The sequence below is a fragment of the Bos indicus x Bos taurus genome, chromosome 27 (assembly GCF_003369695.1).
Source record: "Bos indicus x Bos taurus breed Angus x Brahman F1 hybrid chromosome 27, Bos_hybrid_MaternalHap_v2.0, whole genome shotgun sequence".
Taxonomy (NCBI): domain Eukaryota; kingdom Metazoa; phylum Chordata; class Mammalia; order Artiodactyla; family Bovidae; genus Bos; species Bos indicus x Bos taurus.
The window spans coordinates 24660304-24682928 of NC_040102.1; the positions used below are offsets into that span (position 1 = coordinate 24660304).

At 44.8% G+C, this 22625-nt stretch overlaps 1 protein-coding gene across 2 annotated transcripts; it reads right to left on the bottom strand.

The window, feature by feature from the left end:
- Positions 1–1693: 1693 nt before the first annotated feature.
- On the bottom strand, positions 1694–13806 carry PPP1R3B (protein phosphatase 1 regulatory subunit 3B). 2 transcript variants are annotated; one of them, XM_027529838.1, is made up of 3 exons: positions 13543–13771; positions 12707–12837; positions 1694–6586 (listed from the first exon to the last, which is right to left on the bottom strand). In XM_027529838.1, exon 3 carries the CDS (start codon positions 6556–6558, stop codon positions 5704–5706), a length of 855 nt encoding a protein of 284 aa, XP_027385639.1. In that variant the 5' UTR covers positions 6559–6586; positions 12707–12837; positions 13543–13771; the 3' UTR covers positions 1694–5703. The 2 variants fall into 2 exon arrangements, with proteins under 2 accessions (XP_027385639.1, XP_027385638.1); XM_027529837.1 differs by lacking the exon at positions 12707–12837 and having other exon boundaries at positions 13543–13806.
- Between the last annotated feature and the right edge of the window lie 8819 nt (positions 13807–22625).

Genomic DNA, 22625 nt, shown 5'->3' on the forward strand with positions numbered 1-22625 from the left:
CACCAACCGGCTCTGTGACTCTTGGGAACACACCAAGGGCCTTTGTCTCTTAATCCATAAAAAGAGCTCCCAGATAGCCCTTCCAGCGTGAACACTGATGGTTTTCCGACCACACCATCGTCTGGAATGCTCTTGTTCCTGTGATCCTCACAAAGAATGCAAAGTGTACATGGCACTTCTTACAAGTTTATATTTAGAAGCATTTTAAAAGCAAACATGTTGGCCAACTCTAAGAAGTACTCAGGGCACTGCCAGAGCCCCTGGTTACCTTATTCCTGCTAAAAATACTCAGAACCCCTTCAGTAGAGCAGTTGACAGGGGGCGGCAGGGTCAAGGCCAGGCGCCAGGCTTACCCACTACTGATACCCTGGCAGTACCAGTTTCCACGGCTCCTAGAGGACTCACCTAAAACATGACTGTCTCATACAGGGTTGAGTAGAAATAGTGCCTAGATGACCTCCCTGGTGGCACAATGGGTAAGAACCCGCCTACCAATGCAGGGGACACAGGTTTGATCCCTGGTCCGGGAAGATGCCACTGAGCAACTAAGTTCATGTTTCCCAACTACTGAAGCCTGCTTGCCTGGGGCCCAGTCTCCACAAAAGAAGTCACTGCAGTGAGAAGCCCGTATTCTGCAACTAGAGAGTAGCCCCGGATCACTGCGATTAGAGAAAGCCCACAGGCAGCAACGTGGACCCTGCATCCGGTACAGCCGAAACTGAAGGTAAAAAAAAAAAAAGAAACAGTACCTAGAAATGGCCTTGCCCATGAGCAACAAATATTCCATTGAATTATTCACAGAGCTGGATATTTGCTATTCTGGGGATGTTGCTCTAGAAAACTGGTTTGGCTTTTTTTTTTTCTTTCCTTGTTTCTTTTTACTCTAGATATCTCCTGAATGTCCATCTCACAAATGAGAATTATGTAATGATTATGAAAACCACATTGTATCTCAAGTCGACATTCATAAAAACAAGTGTTCTTTTTTCCCCTTATTTCTGGAAAGCCAAAACGTGGGCAGTGTTTGCCAGGCTTGAGAAAGACGGTTACACTTGTAGCTTGCTTTGGGCACTTATTGACCAGGAGCTAAGACTGAAAATACTCTTTCTACGGCAGAAACACCACTGCCTTTCCCCTGTAGCTGAGACTGATTGGCAGGAAACATCTGGCAGCAGTTGACCTCGCCTGCATCCCATCTTCTGAACTTTGAAATAAAACATCTCTGAACTCTTACTTAGGGTGAATGTCCTGCACCCCTTGGAGGCAGGGCCCCACTAGGAGCTGTGTGGTTTGCTGGTTGCAAAGTCTGTCTGATTAAACAGTTCCAAGTTATGATAGCTGCTTATTAGTTTTCCCACTGTTGCATACATTAAACCAAAAATACTCTTCAAGAGCAAGTGAGAGGGTAGGAAGAGATCTACCCTGAGATCATTAAAAACGATTTATAACAACTCAGGCCCCTGTTCCTCTTCCCTGGCAATCACTTTCTTAGTTGTAATCAGCCTTGGCTGCTTTAACAGCTTAAAAAGCAATTACTCCTTTCTCTGCATCTTCCAGCTTTTCAGCTTAGCCACTGATTGTGTCCTAGCCCTTTTGGAAACTGGCTTTCTATATGTGGAAACACACTGATTGAAAATGTTCCTCCCCAACCTCTGACTGTAAGAGAGTCAGTTTTAAAATAGGACACTTTCCATTTTGGGTTTTCTACCTTTATTACATTTTTGCATTTGAGATCCAAACAAACCACTCTCTTATACTACACACAAGGCATCCATTCTTGTGATTTTTAAAGTGCATTTCCCCTTTTTGTACAAAAATATGTATTAAAAAAAAAACCTGTGGAACTTTCTCGACAAGGCACTTTTAGGCATGAAAATGAAGTTGAGTCTCCGGTTCTACATTCACATAGAAGTAAGAGCAGACTGCCACCACCACAGCTGTGTTCTTGGAGTCCTCACAGGTCCAGCCGACTTTAGAAACTGATAAACAAGACTAAAAGCATCCACAGCTTTACAACTTGCGCTCCAATGCTTTACAACCCTAACAAGGAAAAGCTGCCCGTCCGCACGGCTGTCTGTCCCTCCCCGTTCAGATGTGTCCCACTTCAGGAAGTGAAGATACACTGGCAAAGTGTCTTCAGATGACCTGAGAGATCCCACTGTAAGTATAACATCTTAGCCCCAATGTCCGTGGTCATTTCAGGAAAGACGAGGACGTCAGGACCTCCCAGGGCAGAAGCCATGGTGCTTTCTCTAGCAAATCACATCCTGTCGAGGGCTTTGACGGAAGGATACTGAAGTTTTCACTCACTGTCCATTAAGAGGGAAACCCTAGCCCACGGCTCTTCTGAAAAGTGAGCCAATACTTTTGGGGGGTTTGTACACATATGTATATATAGACAGAAGTCATTTAGTATCCCAGTGACTACAAGTAATGCTTGTTTTTAAAAATGTCAAATAATAAGCAAAGATCAAAACCCCAAAACATTCTTTTAGCAGTTTAAAATTTACATCTTTAGAAAAAACATTGAAAGAATAATGTTTTGCCACCGTTCAATCTTAGAAAATACACTCTACCCTGACTCTGAAATCATTTTAATCTCTGGAGAACTACGTAACTTCACTGTTTTTCACCTGTAACAAGAACACTTGAAGAAAAAAACAAACAGTCTTGCCCAAATGCTGCCATCTTCCAAGAAACACTGAAAGCTTATTGTATAAAATCTATCTTTAGAGCACCTAGTTTATTTATTGCACCTAATTTGCAAACGCTCCCCAGGACATATGGGGGAATAAATGTGAAACAGAAATGAAGCTGCCTCCCCGCCCCTGGACAGCTGCACCACTGGCAGAAGGCTGGTCCTTTGGGGGGGCGGTGGCGGGGGCGAGTTGGGAAGGGGCCACTTGTCATTATAACCAAGAGAGTCAGACCTACAGGTCAGGCTACAGTCATGTCTCCAGATAAGAAACCTGTCCCTTTCTGAAGTGTGTGGACATATTACTGCTGGTGAGTTAGGAACCGAGGAGAGAGCCCCTGGGAGCAGGTCCTGAGGCCAGCTGTTGGTATCCTGGGAGAGAACTGGCCCCAAAGCAGACAGCATGCGTGTGCTAAATCACTTCAGTAGTGTCCAACTTTTTATGACTCTATGGACGGCAGCCCGCCAAGCTCCTCTGTCTGTGGGATTCTCCAGGCAAGAACACTGGAGTGGGTTGCCATGATCTCCTCCAGTGAATCTTCCCAACCCAGGGCTCAAACTTGTCTTAAGTTTTCTGCATTAGCAGGTGGGTTCCTCACCACTAGCACCATGTGGGAAGCCCAAAAGGAGACTGACTGGTGAAGAGGAGATAGTGCTCTTCAGAGGCCAAAACCTCACTGCCTGACAGTGCTGCTGCGGAGCCAGGGCAGGCACTTGCTTTAGTCAGAGAAGGGTCTTTCTTTGCCAGCAGGTAAGGACTTGCCCGGTGGGGTGAGCAACCCAGGTGCACTGGTGAGGGGGTTTGCAACCAGTGCCCCAGCACAAAAGCTGGGGTGAGCTGGGAGGAAAGAAGGGTAGGGGGAGGGTTTGTGGTTGTTTTGAAAGAGATACTTATCACTGAATTACCATATTTCAAATTTTGACACGGGAATGCCTTCAGATCACAATGACTGAAAACCATACAGAAGTCACTTGGGGCATTTTTCTTACTAACAGAGAACGATCTAGTCATAAGGAAATGACAGCACACTTTGTACCTTTCATAAACTACAGGAGGGAGGGGACTTCTTAAAGCAAAATAAATTCATGACCCGTATAAAATTAGGTTTGCTTCCAAATGGTGTAGATTTACACTCTTGTATAACAATTCTGATCACCAGATTTATAATATAGAGAATCTTGTCTGTGTACTGGATGTAAGACATGCTTACATAAAACCTAGTTCTGCCCAATGTCAGCATAAGAAAAAAATGTGATTGTCCCTTAAATTTTATTAGCATGTAATCCCCCAGCATTGGCCACGGGGGAGAGACATAAAAAATTAAGCACTACGTTGCAGACTAATCACAGCCGGTTTCAGGGATAAGAACTCTATGGAACACCACTTAAGAGCATTTTAAAAAATCAAAACATTTTAAAGTTCAAAAAGAAAAGAAAAAAAAAAAACAAACCCAACCACAAAACTCTAGGAGCCAAGACACTCGAGATCTGCTCAATGCTGATTTACAAAAGCCACAGAAACCAGGAGGTCTCTTCCAACTGATCTGGAGAATGCAAGCAAAAGAAGGCTCTTTGCGTGCAGAGTCCAAGGTCTGTGTCCCCAGATCTAGGGAGTGGGGTATCCCGTCTCCTGCCTCCCCTTAGGAAGACCTCGCTTTAGTAAGATCAGGCAGAAGAAAAACGAGGCGGTCCTTTAATTAAGTTCTGAAAATAAAAACAAAACCCAAACCTTCTACAAATACACATATAAAAGTACTTTTTAAACACTCCCAAGTACCAATGAATCTTGCCCAAGAAAAATCACAGGATTTGGGGATCCATTGGATGAGGAAAGTCCCAGGAATCTCACAACAGTGTGAACCAACAGACTTTTAATGTTTTAGTCCAATGTGGTTAAGAACAATGAGTCTATGATACTTCAGAGTTGGCAAACAGTAAAAATCAAATCTGAGAACTTGATGAGGTTTTTCTCCCCATCCCTTTCCACACCCACACACCATAAATAAGAACTACCAAATCAAAGTCCGTGGGGGCTGGTAAAGTGTTGTTTACAATGTGGATGTTGTAAATCAGAGTCAAAATACAACCAAATGTTTTCTGGAGGTGTGGAGGATATATTGAATCTGCAAATCCAAACGTCCCAAACATGGTGTAAATGATGACTCTCCAGGAAAAGAGATTCTAAAATCCTTTTGTGAAGAAAGAGACACGGGCAAGCCAGCTGAGCAAGTTACAACAAGTCTTGTAACCAAGCTGTCCGGTGACTCAGGGTAAGAGCGAGGGCTTAGAAAGCTCCCCCAAAGCCAAGAGGAGAAGCTAAGCGTCCCATTCATGCCTGTCCTGCTGGCATCAGCCTAGTGCACCATTGGTGACACCGCCCAGGAGCCAGCTGACTTCCCATTGCTGGTGTGTTGTTCTCTGCTGGGCTGTCAAAACAGGGTCAGAAAGAGGAAATGCCCGTCTCCATCACAAGTTGATCGGCCTGCATCATCTTTTCCTGAACAGCAGCTGAACTGTGGAAGAAAACCAAGTGCACAAAAAATGCAGAGATAAAGTGTAAAGCCCATGCAACAGGTGAGAAGGCCCCGGCTGGGTGGTGAAGACCCCCAGAAGAGGGGCCACGGGGAGGACCGAGGGCTTGCCAGGGGACTGACTTCCCACACCCAAGAGGAGAGGGACTCCTTATCACTGAGCCAACATCCTCTGGCCTAGCCAGGGCTGCCCACAAGCCTGGGTCCCGTCCAGACCCTTTCCAGCATCATCCTGCTCAGACAGACCGTCATTGCCAAACGGACCAGCACAGCCATCTCCTCCAAGCGTGAACCCATTTCTGTGATCAAAACCTGGCTGTCTTGGCTGATTGAAGGAGAAAAGTGACTAGGATCCTTTACTTTCAAAACTGTGTATGATGGCAGTTCAGCTCTTCTCCGGGCTTCCCTCTCCATCTCAGGACGACTGCAGCTCGGCTCATCCGCACCCACTGAGCCCGGCTCCATCCCAGGCTGTCACTAGTAGTATGGCCCAAGCTTCTCGTATCCTAAATAACTAGGCCACTCCGGAAACAGACCGTAGGAACACCGAGGGCTTCCAAACTGGTCAAAGGCTATTTCAAAATCTGGTCCGTTTGGCGGCTGGGCTGTTCCCTGGGTAGACTGCAGCTCCGCCCGGATGATCCTATAGTTTTTGCCTTTGTTGCTATCCCAGTACGTCTGTCCATTGCACTCATAGCACACGGCGAACTCCATCCTCTCGTAAGACTGAATTTTCTCAGGCAAGCTGATGTCAAAGGAGAACGTGTCCTTGTCTGAACCCGCGTACGTGTCCTTCACGTACCAACAGGGAAAGTCTGTGAAGCTCTTCCAGGTGTCAAAGGTCATCCGGACTTTCACCGTCTTCTCGAACGCGAGGTTCTGCACCTTCACGGTGCCTGCAATGGACCTGTCCTTCAGAACGCAGTTCTCCAGGCACACGTGGTCGGTCTGAAGCCGATTTCTGAAGTCCAGGTAGTCCGCTGATGGCTGCGAGAAATCCAGCACAAAACTCTCGCTCTCCGCTGTTGTCAGGCTCACGATGCTGTCCAGGAGCTCGGTGATGTTCAGAGGAATATCTAACGGGTCATCGAACTCGGAGAACACTTTGACCATCGTCAGGGCCAGCCCCTGGTTGTCGGCGAAGGACACCCGCTTCTTCACCTTTTTCTCCTGGACCGTCGGGGCCACCGTCCCACTGGCTTCATTCTTGCCGCTCAGCTGAATACAAGGCCTCAGAGGTTTGCTTGGCTTTGGGGCAATCTGGAAGGCAAACCGCTCTCTGCGCAAGGAGGGGGCCATGCAGCTGTACCGGCACTCGATGTCCACGGCCATCACGGGGCTAGAGGAACACGCTAGAACCCTGGCCAAGAGGAAAGACAGAAACAGAAAGGAGATCAGACAGACATTCAGATTCATCCTTCCAACAGGGACTGGCAAGCTGCGTTTGCCTTCATCTCCGCCCACGTGGCCACAGCTCATTGTTAACTCAAGGGTGGTCCAGTGTGACCGTGGTTTCAGGGGAGATTAAAAGCGTAAGTGGAGGGTGGGCAGGGGGAGAGGCCCAAGGTTAAAACCAAAGAAGTATGGAACCACTGGTCTTAAAACCAGTTCATGGGATTCCCTGTCAGGACTTCTTGAGGCCTTCAGTGCACTGATGATTGTGGGGAATAATGAAAAGCGCATGCTGTTTGTGGAGTTTCCAAAACTTATTCCTAATGAGGGAAGCCTCCATTTTTTGTGGAGCACCTTGCTGAACACAGTTTGGTAAATCCTGCTTTCATCCAATAAAAAGAAATTAATTCCTCCCACAAATACTGATTGTCATTTGCTATGTGCCAGGCATGATGCCAGACCCTAGATTCAGTAGTGAAGACAGACCCCAACCTGTCTTCATTCAATGTACAATAGATTTTTATATTCTAGTATGTTTTTTAAAAAGTGCCAGAAATTTAGTATTTTTAAACTTTTCGTATCAGTGAATAATTTTTTTTTCTACAGTGAAAACAGCCTCTATAAGAATAAAAAGCAAAGAGAATCATGCTAAAGATTACATGAATCTGACTTCATAAAAACCATGTTTTTTCTATAAGGGAATAAAGTAAGTAAAACTAAAAAAAAAAAAAGACAAACTGGGGAAATATTTTCCAAAAAGAATGGCAGCAAACTGTTAATACATTAATATATAAAGAGATTTTATAAAATAATAACAAAGTCAAATATTCCATGTAGAAAAATGAGCAAAGAGCACAAATAGAAAATTCATAGAAGAAATTTAAAAGTGGCTTATAAATATGCAAAATGTCAAAATTATAAGTAATTTAAGAAATTTAGATTAGAAAATAGTGCCTGTTTTTACCTAATGAGTTAGGAAAGAATTTCAAAAGATAGTACAAATATCTATATTAGTCCAAATGGCACAAAATTTCTAAATCTTTTATTTTCAGGTTCTTATATCACATACAAGTGTTAAACTTAAGGGAATAATTTAAAATGCATGAAGATTAATGTATTAAATTGTTCAATGCAACATTAAGTGGAGGGAGAAATGTGAGAAAATAAACTGACCAATAACAGGTAGCCGATTAAATCAAATATACTATATTCATGTGATACAATTTTATATCATCATTAAAATCATTATTTGTAAAAAATATTTAAAAGGCATAAAAATTCATAATATAAGATTAATGTAAAAAATGGATTTCCTTGATGGCTAAGTTTGTAAAGAATCCACCTGCAATGTAGGAGACCCTGGTTTGATTCTGAGGTCAGAAAGATCTGCTAGAAAAGGGATAGGCTACCCACTCTAGTATTCTTGGGCTTCCCTTGTGGCTTAGCTGGTAAAGAATCCATCTGCAATGCAGGGGACCTGGGTTTGGTCCCTGCGTTGGGAAGATAACCTGGAGAAGGGAAAGGCTACCCACTTCAGTATTCTGGCCTGGTGAATTCTATACAGTCCAGTCTGTACAATCTATACAATCAAGTCTATACTATACAGTCCATGGGGTCACAAAGAGTCGAACATGTCTGAGTGACTTTGACTTTCACTGTCAATGTAAAAAATGGAGAAGATAAAATTATACAGAAAGACTGGATTTGTAGGGCAAAATTATTACATATATGCACAGAATAAAGACTAGAGATATACTTAAAACTGCCAAAATATCAAGGTGATGGGATTTCAGGAAATTTCTGTTTTCCTGATTTGTACTGTCTTATCTTTTCTAAAATAATAGAACTTCTCTAACCAAGAAAACAGAATGAATATAGTAAAACATCTCAGATATCTTAAGATTTGCCAAAATTCACCCAACACTATTGTCACACTAGAGCCAAGCTATTTGAATTTCTATTTACCATGGCAAATTGATATCCTGATTTGACAGTTCCAAAGGGCTAACTGAAGAAGTCAGTGATGAAATCTGGATTAAAATCTTTGGTCTGAGAATCACAGAACACAGGATCTGGATTAGTTGCCAATCACATCTTCCTGCATGGCAAAGGCTCTAGTGTGGCAACAGTGTGTGGTGGTATGTTGGGGTACCAACTCTCAGGCCTCCCCTCGTCTCCCCTCCATGGGGGTTGCTGTGCTGTGGATTGATGATGGTAGTTCAGGAGAAAGACTGGCAAAATGTTGCTCATCTTCTGACAAGAGTGGAGATCATTGGTCTCACATACAATACCAGACCCATAAATAATATCTGCTCTTCAGCTTGATTTTGATGATCAAATATATAAAGAAAAATGAGAAAGTATGAAGACATATTGGGTTTGATCCCATTTTCCAAAACAAACAAAAACAGCACTTCCTCGGGATGCAGGAATCACTTAGTAATGACCAAGTGGAGAAACCCACACGTTCAGAGACAAAACAATAAACACAAGTACCTGTATTAGCCTGAAATGGCTCAACCTTTCTAAATGTTTTTATCTTAATTTATAGCCAGAAAGTAGCCATCAAGATGCATTTTAAAGGATATCTGTGTTACTGTTTCTCCTCTAACACAGTGAAACAAGTGAAAATTTTAGGAGAAAATTGGCTATTATATTTGTTTACACCCATGCAATTGTTCTGGAAAGGCAAGTTCTGACTGAACTGGGCAAGACAGCTTTAAAAAAAAAAAATGTCAGTGGGGGGTTCACTAAGGGGTTCAATGTAAAACAAACAAACACCAAAAAACCCTATGCCTAAAAAGTAATTCAATTTTTCTTTTCCTCTGTTCATTGCAAAACTCTGTTAGAATGCATTGGAATCATTCAGTTCTACTTTTAACACAGGTAGCTTTTGTTTTTTGAATGAATTGTTAATTAAAAATAACCAAACAGCAGGCAAAGCCACATATCCCAGCCCTTCCTCCTCTGCCCACCCCTGACAACCTGGGTATGAACTAAGGGAGGAAGGGTTCCTCCTCGGCCACAGCAGCTTCCTCCTGGCCTGAGTCAGCACAAGGTCAACTGCAGGCTCTCTACGTGCTTTCCCGCACCACCTTAAAACAGATCATTAGAAAATGATTGGGGAGCTCTCAAAATATTTTGGAAACAGAATTCTGACACAAGCAGATCAGCGAAAGCAATTGCACACTTGCTGCTGCTGCTGCTAAGTCGCTTCGGTCGTGTTTGACTCTGTGCGACCCCATAGACAGCAGCCCCCCAGGCTCCCCCGTCCCTGGGATTCTCCAGGCAAGAACACTGGAGTGGGTTGCCATTTCCTTCTTCAATGCATGAAAGTGAAAAGTCAAAGTGAAGTCGCTCAGTCGTGTCTGACTCTTAGCGACCCCATGGACTGTAGCCTACCAGGCTCCTCTGTCCATGGGATTTTCCAGGCAAGAGTACTGGAGTGGGGTGCCATTGCCTTCTCCTGCACACTTGCAGTCAACCGCAATTGCTCTCAAGTTCTAACCCCGCCAGTTGGAGAGGCTTAGTTGAAAGCCTTGGTAAAGTTTCAGTATTTGGACCCAGAGGTATAAATGTACCCCTGGGATCCCTTTTATCACCGAGCTTTAAGAACAGGGGGTTGGGGGGTTAAGGAGGTAAGGCTGGAGTCAGAGCCAGACTCCACTGGCACGGTGGACTGGAACTAAACAAACAATTCCACTGGCACTTTCCAGAGTGGAATTGGTTGTGTGACTTTCTCCACGAAAGGCAAAAGGAAGGTGAACCACCTGGGGGCCCAGGTGTTCCTCTTGGGCTCCGGCCCAGAATCCCTTCACTTTTTCAGTGTCGCCAGCGCTGGAGGGGAGGTCACTAACCCCTGTGGCCTCAACAGAGGGTGCAGTCTGACTCTTGGCTCCCTTGTCTGTCCTCACAGGTAGATTCCAGTTTTTATTCACCAGATCATTCTCCAAGAACTGGTGCACCAAAGTGCTGGTTTGGTGTAAGCCTTCCTGATCTTCTGCTCAGAAACTCCCTGATGGACCCTGACCATGATGACCAACACCCAGACACACTCCTGTCACTGGAGACACGCAAGGTAATCAGAGCTTCCTAAGTTCCTGAAAGGCAGGCACCTGGATAGGTGCTTTAATCCTTAAATGGCATGAAAATGATCAGTTCCAACACAGGATGCGTTGGGCTGTACTCACGCCCTCTCTTATGAGAGACTCTTTGGGAGCTCTGCCCTTTCCCTCGCCCAAGCCAGGTAATATGAGTCACCAAGGTTGGTCAGGGAAAAAAAAACCAGAAGGAGATGTGGACACACAACTGAACCAGCAGAGATGACATCGGACCTGGATACCAGTTCTTTGCAGGACAAGGTCACGAGACTGTGAGTAGCTGTTACTCAGACCAGCAGGGATTCTCAAAACTTTTGCTTCCAAATAGATGCCTAGGAGATCAGTCTTGCCCCATGAGAGACTGGACGTGTCTAAGGGTACATTTCAGTGTTTCTGGTCAAAAAGAGGACAAACCCTAACACTCCATGCAAATCAGAAAGAACATGGAGAGTTTTGCATAAAAGTTTTCCCTGTTCCACTAGTAACAAACAACACACCCTCTCAAGACAGCTGGCAAGGGTTACGTGTAATGGTGATTCTTCTCTAAAATCTATCAACTTGTACAGAAAATAACCCTATAACCTTCACAGTTTCAAGCAGCTGAACTACTGACTCTCTGGCTGTGCCTTTTATAGAAGGCAAATCTTTTTCTTTTGTATTGAGGCCAACACATTGCCTCCCCCATTCTCTTGCACTCTGATAAGAAAAGACAGAAATATCAGACGCACCAATAACTCACCAGGAACACTGAAGCTACGTTGTGAAGGTAAGCGTTGACAACCAAGTTACCAGGTATAATTTTTGTTTTAAAGATGTGGCCACCTACGCCTTTGGCATTTCTCTATTTGCTCCCAAAAGGTTTGGCTGCCATAGTGTGAACAAAGTTGGCATCTTTCCCATGGTACTCTGACCATGGGGCTGTTATTCGCAGCCCTAGATGCCACTTGGACTCCTCTATTCTGTCACCGCCATCCAAAGCATCTCTGAGATAAATATCTGTGGATGAGGTTGCATGTTATAGGAAAGAGATAAGTTAAAATGGCACAGTGTTTGCATCTAGAAGTGTCCAATATGAAATACAGCACACTGGCCTAGGAATGCCTACACGTTGCTGTGGCTATGCTATGCTAAGTCACTTCAGTCATGTCTGACTCTGTGCGACCCCATAGACGGCAGCCCACCAGGCTCCCCCGTCCCTGGGATTCTCCAGGCAAGAACACTGGAGTGGGTTGGCATCTCCTTCTCCAATGCATGAAAGTGAAAAGTCAAAGTGAAGTCGCTCAGTCGTGTCCGACTCTTAGCGACCCCATGGATTGCAGCCTACCAGGCTCCTCTGTCCATGGGATTTTCCAGGCAAGAGTACTGGAGTGGGGTGCCATTGTGGCACTCAGGGCAAATTACTCAAACTCTCTGGGCTTGAGCTTCTCCCCTGAGATCCCTTTGAGCTCTGACATTCTGGGTTGCTGATATTGCCTGATGGTTCTTCTTTTCCCACTAACTTTTCCCTAAATACCTCAACTTTACTTTTGGGGTAAATCCTCCAGCTGTCTTCACTTTAGTCTTGGCTCCTGGACAACCCTGCCAAATGAACCATTTCCTCTTCTCCTCTGCACCCCAGCCTGAAGGCCTTCCTCTGGCTTCTCCTGGGCCGTGGGTCTCCCAGGGAGGCCTGGCCACACACACCACAGGCCCCAACATCTTCTAGCAACTCTCCAAGTTCTCAATTTTCTCCTCTTCTGCAGCAAACAATACCAGGAGAGAGCCCAAACCTTCTAGTATGTTCTGGGCTCTCTGCTCTCTCTTTTGCACTGAGTCGCTTCCACACCTCTTTCTCTGGACTCAAAACGGACAGGAACAGGACACGGGGGCAGGCCAGGGCGTCCTGGCTTCGAAGATCCCACAGGTCACTGTCTCCTGGGTCCAGCCAGGCCCGGGCTGCACCCCGCTCCCAACCCCTCCCAGAGATCCTTCGCCGGGCGGGAACCCACCTGTGGGGCCGCGGGGAAGCCCCCTTTCCAGCTGGCTCGCTGCATCGGAGAACCCGGAGGGAGGTGGCAGGGGAGGCTGCCGCCACCAGACTACGTGAGCCTCGGTGTGTGTCCGGGAGGCAGGGCTTGGGCTGGGTTCCCGGAGTTGTGACCGGCAGGGGGAGGAAGACGACGAGGAGGAGGAGCCCTAGTTATCACACCAGGGCGGGGCGGCGGGGCCACCCCGGACGGAGAGGCGCCGCGAGAGCGTCCCCGCGCGGCCACCTCGACCCCGCCGGCCCAGGACGGCCCGTCTGGGGGCCGGGGACCCGAGGTGGCTCGGCTCGGAGTGGCCCCAGCCGCCGGTGCGCTCCGTGTCCCGTAGCCCCCTCGGCGACCTGAGAGATCACCTAGTGTGTTTCCCTACGTTGTAACGGGCAATCGAGGCGGGGTGAGAGACGCAGCGACTTTCCCTTCTGCTCAAGATCCCAGGGCTCAGCTCTAGGAGTGTCGGTTCCCAGGCGGAAAAGCCTAGTGTCAGGTTCGAACTCGGCACAGTAGGGACCAAGAGTGGTCTGGACTCCCAGCCCCAGCCTCCCATCGTGGCCAGGACCCCCAATCGGTGCATCACGTGGGTCCGGCCAGGCTCCATCCAACCTCTGGTCCCTGCATTGCCCTCTCCACGAGGAAGCAACAGTTTCCTCAAGCCCTTCTAGAGTGTCCCATGCCCAGAGTGTAACTGCAAGCTGGCCTAAGAAAGTGTGTGAGGCAGGCACCAGAGAGGGTCCCTGATGCGTGCCCTCGTCGCCGTTTCTGTGGTCGGGCACCTGGCCTTGCGGGCTTGGTGGGGGACGTACCTGGTACAGCTCATAAGCCCCGAGGTGCGGAGGCGCCAGCCTGCGGCAGCATCCCAGCCAGGGTGGCGGGGGCAGCGGCGGCGACAGCAGGAGCGGGGGCCGGGGCTCAGGTGGGCGCCCTCCGCGGGCAGCCGCATCCGTCCGTGCGCTAGAGCAGCCCTCCCGCCTCCTCCCTGCGGCCCCTCACCTGGGACTCCAACTTCCAGCCGCCGCGCGGCTCCCTTTAACTTTCAGGCCACCTCTCCCCACTCGGGACGCCTTCCCAGACCCCCCTTTCCCGTGAACGCCCCCCGCAGCCAATGGGCGCGCCCGAGACGCGCGCCGTCCACCAATAACCGCGGAGCCGCGGTCCCACCCCCCCCCCCCCCCCACCCCCAGCACCGCCGCGCCACGTGATAGGCTGCGCGCCCAGAGAGATAGGGCCGGGTTCCAAGGGCTGGGAAGAGGGCGGTGGGTCACAATTTCATCCGAAGCCGGGGGAACGGGCGCCAGGGGGCAGAGGCACTTGCCTGCTGCACGGCTTCCCGTTACAGCCAGAGGGCTGGACGCCGGCGCCTGGCACAGTTCCTACTGCCTAGGCAAAGTCCTAGCCGGGAAAAGTCACCCTACGCGCGCGGACGGGATTGCAGAGCCATTCACCCGTCCCGTCGGCCCCGCCTTTGTCTTACTCTTCAGCCACGGGGTTCACAGGTGACCGCTAGTTCCTCCATCACACGTGGAGCCCAGAGGAGCCCGGAGAGAATGCCAAATGTGTTTCCCTCCGTTTTAGGTGGAGCCTTGTCGGGATCAGTATCCCCAGCTTCTAGGATACTGTTGAAAATAAGTAATTACTGAACGCTTGCTTTGTGCCGATCACGGTCCGGGTGTCCCTGTGAATGGAATACAGTAAAATCCTTTTAATAAAGTTGTTATTGAGGCAAAGGACCAATACCCATCTCAGAATATTGCATATATAGTTGAGGGTTTCTCAGGTAGGTATTGGAGAAAACAACAGCACCGCACTCCAGTATTCTTGCCTGGAAAATCCCGTGGATGGAGGAGCCTGGTAGGCTGCAGACCATGGGGTCGCTAAGAGTCGGACACGACTGAGCGAATTCACTTTCACTTTTCATCTTCATGCATTGGAGAAGGAAATGGCAACCCACTCCAGTATTCTTGCCTGGAGAATCCCAGGGACAGGGGAGCCTGGTGGGCTGCCGTCTATGGGGTTGCATAGAGTCGGACATGACTGAAGTGACTTAGCAGCAGCAGCAGCAGCAGCAGGTAGGTATATTTCCGAGGAAACTACCTAACTTGAATCTGTATGAACGGATTCAACCTGTATCTACAGGGCCTCCTTGATCTCTGGGCTTCAGCTTGAGATCTGTAGAGAATGATGAGTTTAGAATAGAGTTTAGAAGCCCCTCCACCCATGTGAGATCAATTTAATATGCATGCAGCAGCAGCAGTCATAGATACCATTTCCTTGGTGACCAGCTCTGAGCTAACCACTTTAGGGATGAGGATCCCAGTTTTCCAGGTTTATTGAATTTTGGAAATTAATATAGGATTACCAGCTTTTTAAAGTGCCAATTAAAAATATAAACAAGTCCTACCATCTTCTGTTACCACCTTTTATTTTTGAAAGAAATACTCTATTCTTGCTTGGAGAATCCCATGGGTTTGCAAAGAGTTGGACACTACTGAGTTCACATGCACACACTCTTTAACAGCAACAACAAAATACAGGAAGGGCCTAATCTCAGTAGAGGCTAGTCCTTCATATTGCGTATATTTAGCTTTATAAAAATTTATTATGTTGACCATAGCATATGGGAATTTCTGCTATAAGAGATTTAAAAGCAGCTTCTAACTTTACTAGCAATGTAAGACAAAAACTCTGGTCCATTACAATAATGTAGTTGGAGTCTTCGGTGCTATAGAGAGCTTCCTCAGACTCAGTCTTCCTGTCTGAAGGGTGATCATTAGTCCTCTTCCTTCTCTTTCAGTGGATAAATCTAATTAAGGACCACCTGGGAAATTAACTATTGCTAGGCAGTTGGCAAATGAAATTCCTATGCAATAATTCCTTTGCCAACTCTAAACACCCTTTTATTAGCTGATGAGAAGTTTGAAAATTTATGAAGCCAAGTGCTGCCTACATTTCTCAAGTGGAGGGAGCACGCTAGAGGAGTGGGCAGAGATAAAGAGCCAACAGGTATTGCAAAACATATGCAGGTAAAGGGTGATCTGAACCCAAGTGGGAAGGAGTTGGGACAAGTAAATACAATTTTATAGCATTTGGGTTTGGAAGTATCTTCCTTACATAGATCTAGGAAATCATGGGTAATAATTTCCCCTGTGGTTTAGGTGACTATTTCAGACCAGGAGAGTGGGGCTAAACTTAGTTGTGGCACACCACAGTCTTGGTAGGTAGGACTGTGGCATCTAAGAGTTTGAAAAGAGCACAGTCTTTGAGATTGGAATAGAGCTGGGTTGCAAGCTCTGGAGAACTGTTGCAGGAGAATTCATATCAGTCCTGAACCCCAGAACCTGAGAGATGTACTGGTCCTTAGACAATCTTGCTTTGCGGTTTCATTTTCTAGCAACAAAGAGGGAAACCGAAAACGGAAAATTTCAACCCTTTAGTCAATGCTTACCAAGTTCCTTTTCTAATATCTGGCATTGAATTGTAGCCTTAATATTCTTTAATAAGCCTATCCTTCTCCCCCAAATAAAAAGAAGCTAGTGGCTAAGGATAGCCAATGATCATCCATAAACTTCTCTTTTTTCATGGTTGTTAGTGGTAGCACTGTCTTATTCTTGCACTGGGTTCATCTGTGACTTTTTAGCTGTGTCTTACACATCTGTTCATTTGTTCTATAGTGCACTATTAACCAACTTAAGCCTAGGTGCTGGAAATGGAAAAATGAGTGATATATTATCTTACTCTCAAGAAGCTCTTAAACTGACAAATAATGATGTGGAATGAACGTGTGAAAGGCAGATCTCTGGGGAGCTAAGAGAAAGACTGTGTGTGTGTCAGTGGGGGAGAGGGAAGAGGGGAAGGTTAGAGAAGGCTGACCTTTGAGAAGTGACCATTGAGCAGGATCCTGAAGGGGGAGAAAACGTTTAGGGGTAATGGGAGAGAGAATGGCAGGAATTGGAAATGGCACAGAGTTCTTCTATATGTTCCCCCAAAGAATTTCCACTCCATTGATTAAAAATCAGATCCTCTTTCTGGCTTAAATACTAGATAGTCTTTCCTTCTGCATGTGTTAACATCAGTTTTTTTTTTTTTTTTTTTTTTGCTCGTCCAGAAAACTTTAAAAAATGTTAATACCTTATCTCCTCCTCAACTTAACAATTTCAAAAACAGTTCAAATCACACAAGATTTTGGAAATCCTTTTCTTTCTGTCGTCTTAGAGTTCTAACATTGCTTCTCTTTGAATTTAAGTGAATCTAAATAAAAAAATAACCAGCGTAGAGAGTCAGAACTAAAGAAGAGAGCATTCTTTTGCTCGATCAGAATAGAAAGTGGGAAAGACTGTTTCCAAACTGCTTAAGTCCATTTATATTTAGATGAGAGGCGTTGTTTGCACCTGTCAGAGCTGCAGATGCGCTCTGGGTGCATCATATTACCTGGGGCCCTCTGTCCCTCTTTCAGAATTGCTGAAGGGGACTTGCTAGGTCATGTTTTATGGGACAGGCAGATGAATACCAGTAAAGGGATTCTGTAAGCCTCTGTCAATGAGAATATGTCCTTAGCACAGAAGAGAAGATCTTGGAAAGATCTTGAGTAATATACATGTCAAAGCTCCTAGAGCCCATCAGTAATTTACATAGTTGAGAGTTTCTGAGTTTCTGTATGATGCTGATGTAGGGACCATTCCTTTAAAAGTTACATTAACAAAACAGCTTTTATGCTCCAGCTTTATATCTAGCGCAGTGCTTTGTATGATCCAGATATATCTTTAATTTGCACTGTATATTATGCTTATGATTATAAAACTAATACAAGATCACTGTGGACATTGTGGAAAACACAGAAAAATATTGTGATGAAAACAGAATCAGCACCACCCAGTCAAAACTACCAAAGTAACTTACTGTTTTTTCTTTCAGTATTTATTCTGTGCCCAAACATTTTATTATCAGGATCATAGTATATATAAAATTTAATATTTTAATTTTCTAATCATGGCTGCTCATTTTCAGTGTATTGATATTAGAATTTTCCTGACATGCTTTTTAATGACTGCATAATATGCCTTCACATAAAGAGACCACATTTTATTTTCTTATTATGGGATACTTAGATTTTTTTACTCCAAATTTTCTCTATTAAAAATATACTTCGATAAGGACCTTCATATTTAAATCTTTGTCTGCATCCCTAATTCTTTTTTTTTTAACTTTTCATTTTGTTTTGTTCTTTTTATATTAAACTTTTTGTTTTATATTGGAGGACAGCATCCCTGATTCTTTCTTGTAAGTCTGTTTCCCACAGGATATGCACCTTCTTTAGACTTTTAATTCATGTCACCAGATCATTTTTAGGAGGATCAGTATTGACTTTTTAGTCTCACTGTTGAGGAAGTTTAAGTGTTAAGTAATCCTAATAAGGTCTTGGTTTATGGACTTTGGGTAAATTATACCTCATCTCACCAAAAAACCATATGAGAATTTTCACTAATGAGTCATATACTCTGTGCCCCGGGTAAAAATAGCTGCACACTTGTCTTTTGCTTTAGCTCTGAGTCTCAAAGTACACAGCCATTTTAAGTTATGAATGGGGACTTCATAACCATATTATTGACTTAAACGATATTAAGTGGTGGCTGGTCAGAGAGAAAGGGAGAGGCTGGGAACCAGAGGGTACCGCTTGGCCACAGGCTTAAAAGGAATTAGGCAGAACCCAGTATGTATTTATACTCTTTGCTCATCCATCCCCCATTCATGACTGGTTTGATCATAAATTATATTTGAAATTGTAACTATATACACGTGATGCAACGTATAGCACTCAGAATGTCATGACAAGCGGCATGCGTTTCTGTGAGGAGAGTGACATGTCAAGCTGCTTGGAGGGCCACGACAGGCCACTTGGCTCTTGCGTGCCTTGGACCTTCAGGCTGGGCTGTTCTGCCGCGTGCCTCTGGAGTCAAATGCCTCAGATGCTGAAGGCAGTTCGGGCTTTTGTGTAAACAATTATACTTTGGCCGGATCCATCCTGATATTTATAAAACTGCCTGGATTGTCCTCTTAGAAACAAGCAATAATATAATTTGTATTAAGAAAGCAATGACTTGTAAGTCAAACAGATAAAAGCAAATATCGTATAATTAATGCATATATATGGAATCTAGAAAAATGTACTGGTGAACCAATTTGCAGAACAGGAATAGACACACAGATGTAGAGAATGGACTTATGGACATGGAGCGGGGGAAGAATAGGGTGGGACAAATTGCGAGAGTAGTATTGACATATATACATTACCGTGTATAAAATAGATAGCTAGTGGGAAGCTACTGTATAACACAAGGAGCTCAGCTCGGGGCTCTATGATGACCTAGAGAGGTGGGGTCGGGTAGGATGTGTGGGAGGCTCAAGACAGAGGGAATATATATATATATATATATATATATACACACACACACACATAGATGATTCATGTTGTACAGCAGAAACTACCACAACGCTGTAAAGGAATTATACTCCAATTAAAAAAACAGAAATAAATAAATAATCACTCATTAGAGGGATGAGGGAAAACGACTATTTAGGTACAAAAATTTCTAAATGTACGCACGATGTCTTCCCACAACTTTACATTTCTATCACTCCTCTTTTTCTTTGAAGTTTAGGGTCAGAAGCTGAACTGACTTCATGGTTTTCCTTCTGATCATTTGATATCCTCTAGGGAATTAGAACTTAGAGACTGCATTCTTCCTTCTTGAAACTCCTGGTAATGATTTCTCCACACACAGCCATGAGCTGTTAGGGCAGTTAAAGCTAGGAAGTCACCACGTGTGGGGAATATTCTATCTCTGCGTCTTGCCTTAATCACAATCCCAAAGAGGCAGAAATCTCAGAAAGCAGTGGAAGAGTCATCGACTAACGTCGTTATTTCACCTACTGCATAATAAAATGCAGAGGACAATAGTGCATTTGTTATAAAGGCTACTCAGTTTTGTTATAAAATTACACTTCACCAAAAACAACCACCCGGTAACTATTTGTATGAGTCTTACTTGGTAAGCAGCCAGGACCATAAAATATATGAAGCCAGACTTTGACATCTAAGCCTTGGAAATTGATCTGACCATATAGTAAACCTTAGCAAAGATATTTGGCATCGTTCCTATTTTCTTCTGTTAATTCTCTGGTCATCTTCAAATGCAGAACCCCTTGTAAGTATGGTTTGTTGTCTCCTATTTTTCTTTGATCCAAAGGGTGTAGTAACTTAAACCTTCTTCACTGATTTTGACCCTGGTTCTTTTCTCTTTTTTTTTCTTCAGTTATTAAGTATAGTACCTTATTCCTCTTTTTAAATAACACCTTTTGTGTTTGGTTATGGAATGTAATACAAGTTCAACTATAGGAACTCTTGAACATATTAAGTGTAAAGGGGAAAATAAAAACTCTCTAAATTTCCACAACTTGGACAAATATATGTTTTTATTTGTTGGCTGGTTGGTTGCTTCTTTATTTTATTGGAGTATACTTGCTTTACAATGCTGTGCTAGTTTCTGCTGTACAGCAATGTGGCTCAGCTACATGTATACATATATCCCCCTCCCTCTTGTGCCTCCCTCCCACCCCTCCATCCCACCCCTCTAGGTCGACACCGAGCACAGAGCTGAGCTCCCTGTGCTCTCCAGCAGCTTCCCTTTAGCTGTCTGTTTTACACATGGTCGTGTATATATGGCAGTGCTATCCTCTCAGTTCTTCTTACCCTCTTCTTCCCCACTTCTTTCTACAAGTCCATTCTCCACATTCACATTTCTATCCCTGGCCTTCAAATAGGTTCAATAGAATGATTTTTCTAGATTCCATATATATGCATTAATAGACCTTGATTCTTTTTCTTTCTTTCTTTCTTTTTTGGTATTATCTTTTAATTCATAAAAATCAAGGAATCTTCTAAGATCAGTCAATAAGTGTTTCTCTTTCTTATAAATCAACATTATCCATCAACTTTTAGGGACTATCCAAAGTCATTGATGATGAAAAGAAGGAAATATAAGAGATATAAGAGAAGGTTTTTGATTTAATTTCCTGCAAAGATTCCTAGGAGGACAAAAATATACAGACTCATAAAACCTTCATGCCCTAGACATACTGAAATGTAGCGTTTAAGAGCGTAGTCATCTGATGGTCCTGGATTTAAATACCGACTCTGCCACAATGAGCTGTGGACTTGGGAAAAACTACTACCCAGGTTTGTGCCTCTGTTTTCCTATCTGTAAAATGGAAATACTAATGCCTGCCTGGCAGGGTTATTTTGAAGATTTCCTGAAATACTTTCTGTGTGACCAGGATGACTCATTCCACAAAATTCAAGTACAATGAAAGTCACGTTTCTGGATTATTCTAAATACAATAAAATCTGGATCTGAAGCTTCTCCTTACCAAGTCCAATTAGAAGCTTAGTACTGATTGATGTGTGCAGTCCCTCAAAACTGGGAACGGGCCTTTTGTCCTTAGACTCTACGGTCACTGCCTGCTCCTTCTACAGCCCACCCTCTGTGGAGATCACATCCTCACCATCCACTGCAGTTTCTGCTCAGGGCAGGCTTCAGTGATCCCCCCCTTGGTAGGCCTGGTGTGAAGGTCCTACACCCCAGATCTTAGAAGTCAGTCTGGTGTTTTTTCTTCCGTCAATAATTTGTTTTGCAGGGGGTGTCAGAAAACCATGGAGAAGCATCTGAAAGAATTTTATACTCATACATTTTTATATGTGTACATGACCTCTCTTCCAAACATTTACCAGATTCTCCCCAACATTACAAAATATACCAAGGAGACTGAGTAGTATTTTTTTTTAAAGTAGTGCTAGCTTATCCACCATGCTGATTTAGTTCCTTGATGAGGTTCTCACACTACATGTAATAGTCTATTTTGTGCTACCCATTCTCCTGGGTTTTAATGATTGTCTTATCTGGCAGTGGGCGTGTTATTTGCTGCTGAGCAAAGAGGTCTTTCTCTCCCAGTGATGTCTTGAACCTTCCCTCTCCCACTCCAGGGGTGGTCTATTGTTTTCCGTACCAGTGGGAATTTACACTTAGTGGGCGTAGTGTTTGCTCAGGTGGAAGAGCTCCACATACCAAATCTTTGCTCTTTAATTTCACTCCAAATGCCAAGACTTTCATTTATAAATCACACTGCAAAACCAGAGACCCTGGAGTTAAAAGGACTTTGTGTTTTCTAGTTTAGTCACCCTCTGTTTACAGGGGAGAAAACGAAAACCCAGAAAAGTGCCATCACTTGTTTAAAGTCAGAGATTCAGCTCCTGTTTGAGTTGGATGAAATGGGCTCTCTACATTTACCTCTAGGCAGACTGATGGGAAATTAATCAAAAGGCCCACGTGAGCAGTCTTTACAATGAGTAAGGGGCTCCTGTGAGCCTGTGGCCAAAGCCCACGAAGGGCCAAGTGTAAAACTCCTGCCCACTACTCAAAGGCCAGTGAATTTCCAACAATTAGTGGAGACTACACCGTCAACAAGGAGAAGGCAATGGCACCCCACTCCAGAACTCTTGCCTGGAGAATCCCATGGACGGAGGAGCCTGGTGGGCTGCAGTCCATGGGGTCGCTAAGAGTTGGACACGACTGAGCGACTTCACTTTCACTTTTCACTTTCACGAATTGGAGAAGGAGATCCCAACCCACTCCAGTGTTCTTGCCTGGAGAATCCCAGGGACGGGGGAGCCTGGTGGGCTGCCTTCTATGGGATCGCATAGAGTCGAACATGATTGAAGTGACTTAGCAGCAGAAAAAACACCATCAACATGGCACTCTGAAGTAACCAAAAACTGAAGCTTTTCAGTACAGAAGAGTCTGAGGACACAGGTGACATGCCTCCAGCCAGTTCTTCC

Coding starts and splice junctions, on each gene's coding strand:
- PPP1R3B (XM_027529837.1), bottom strand. CDS start 13,679: ATGCGGCTGCCCGCGGAGGGCGCCCACCTGAGCCCCGGCCCCCGCTCC. Junction 6,587..13,542: donor GGGCTTATGAGCTGTACCAG/GTACGTCCCCCA, acceptor CCTCTTGGCCAG/GGTTCTAGCGTGTTCCTCTA.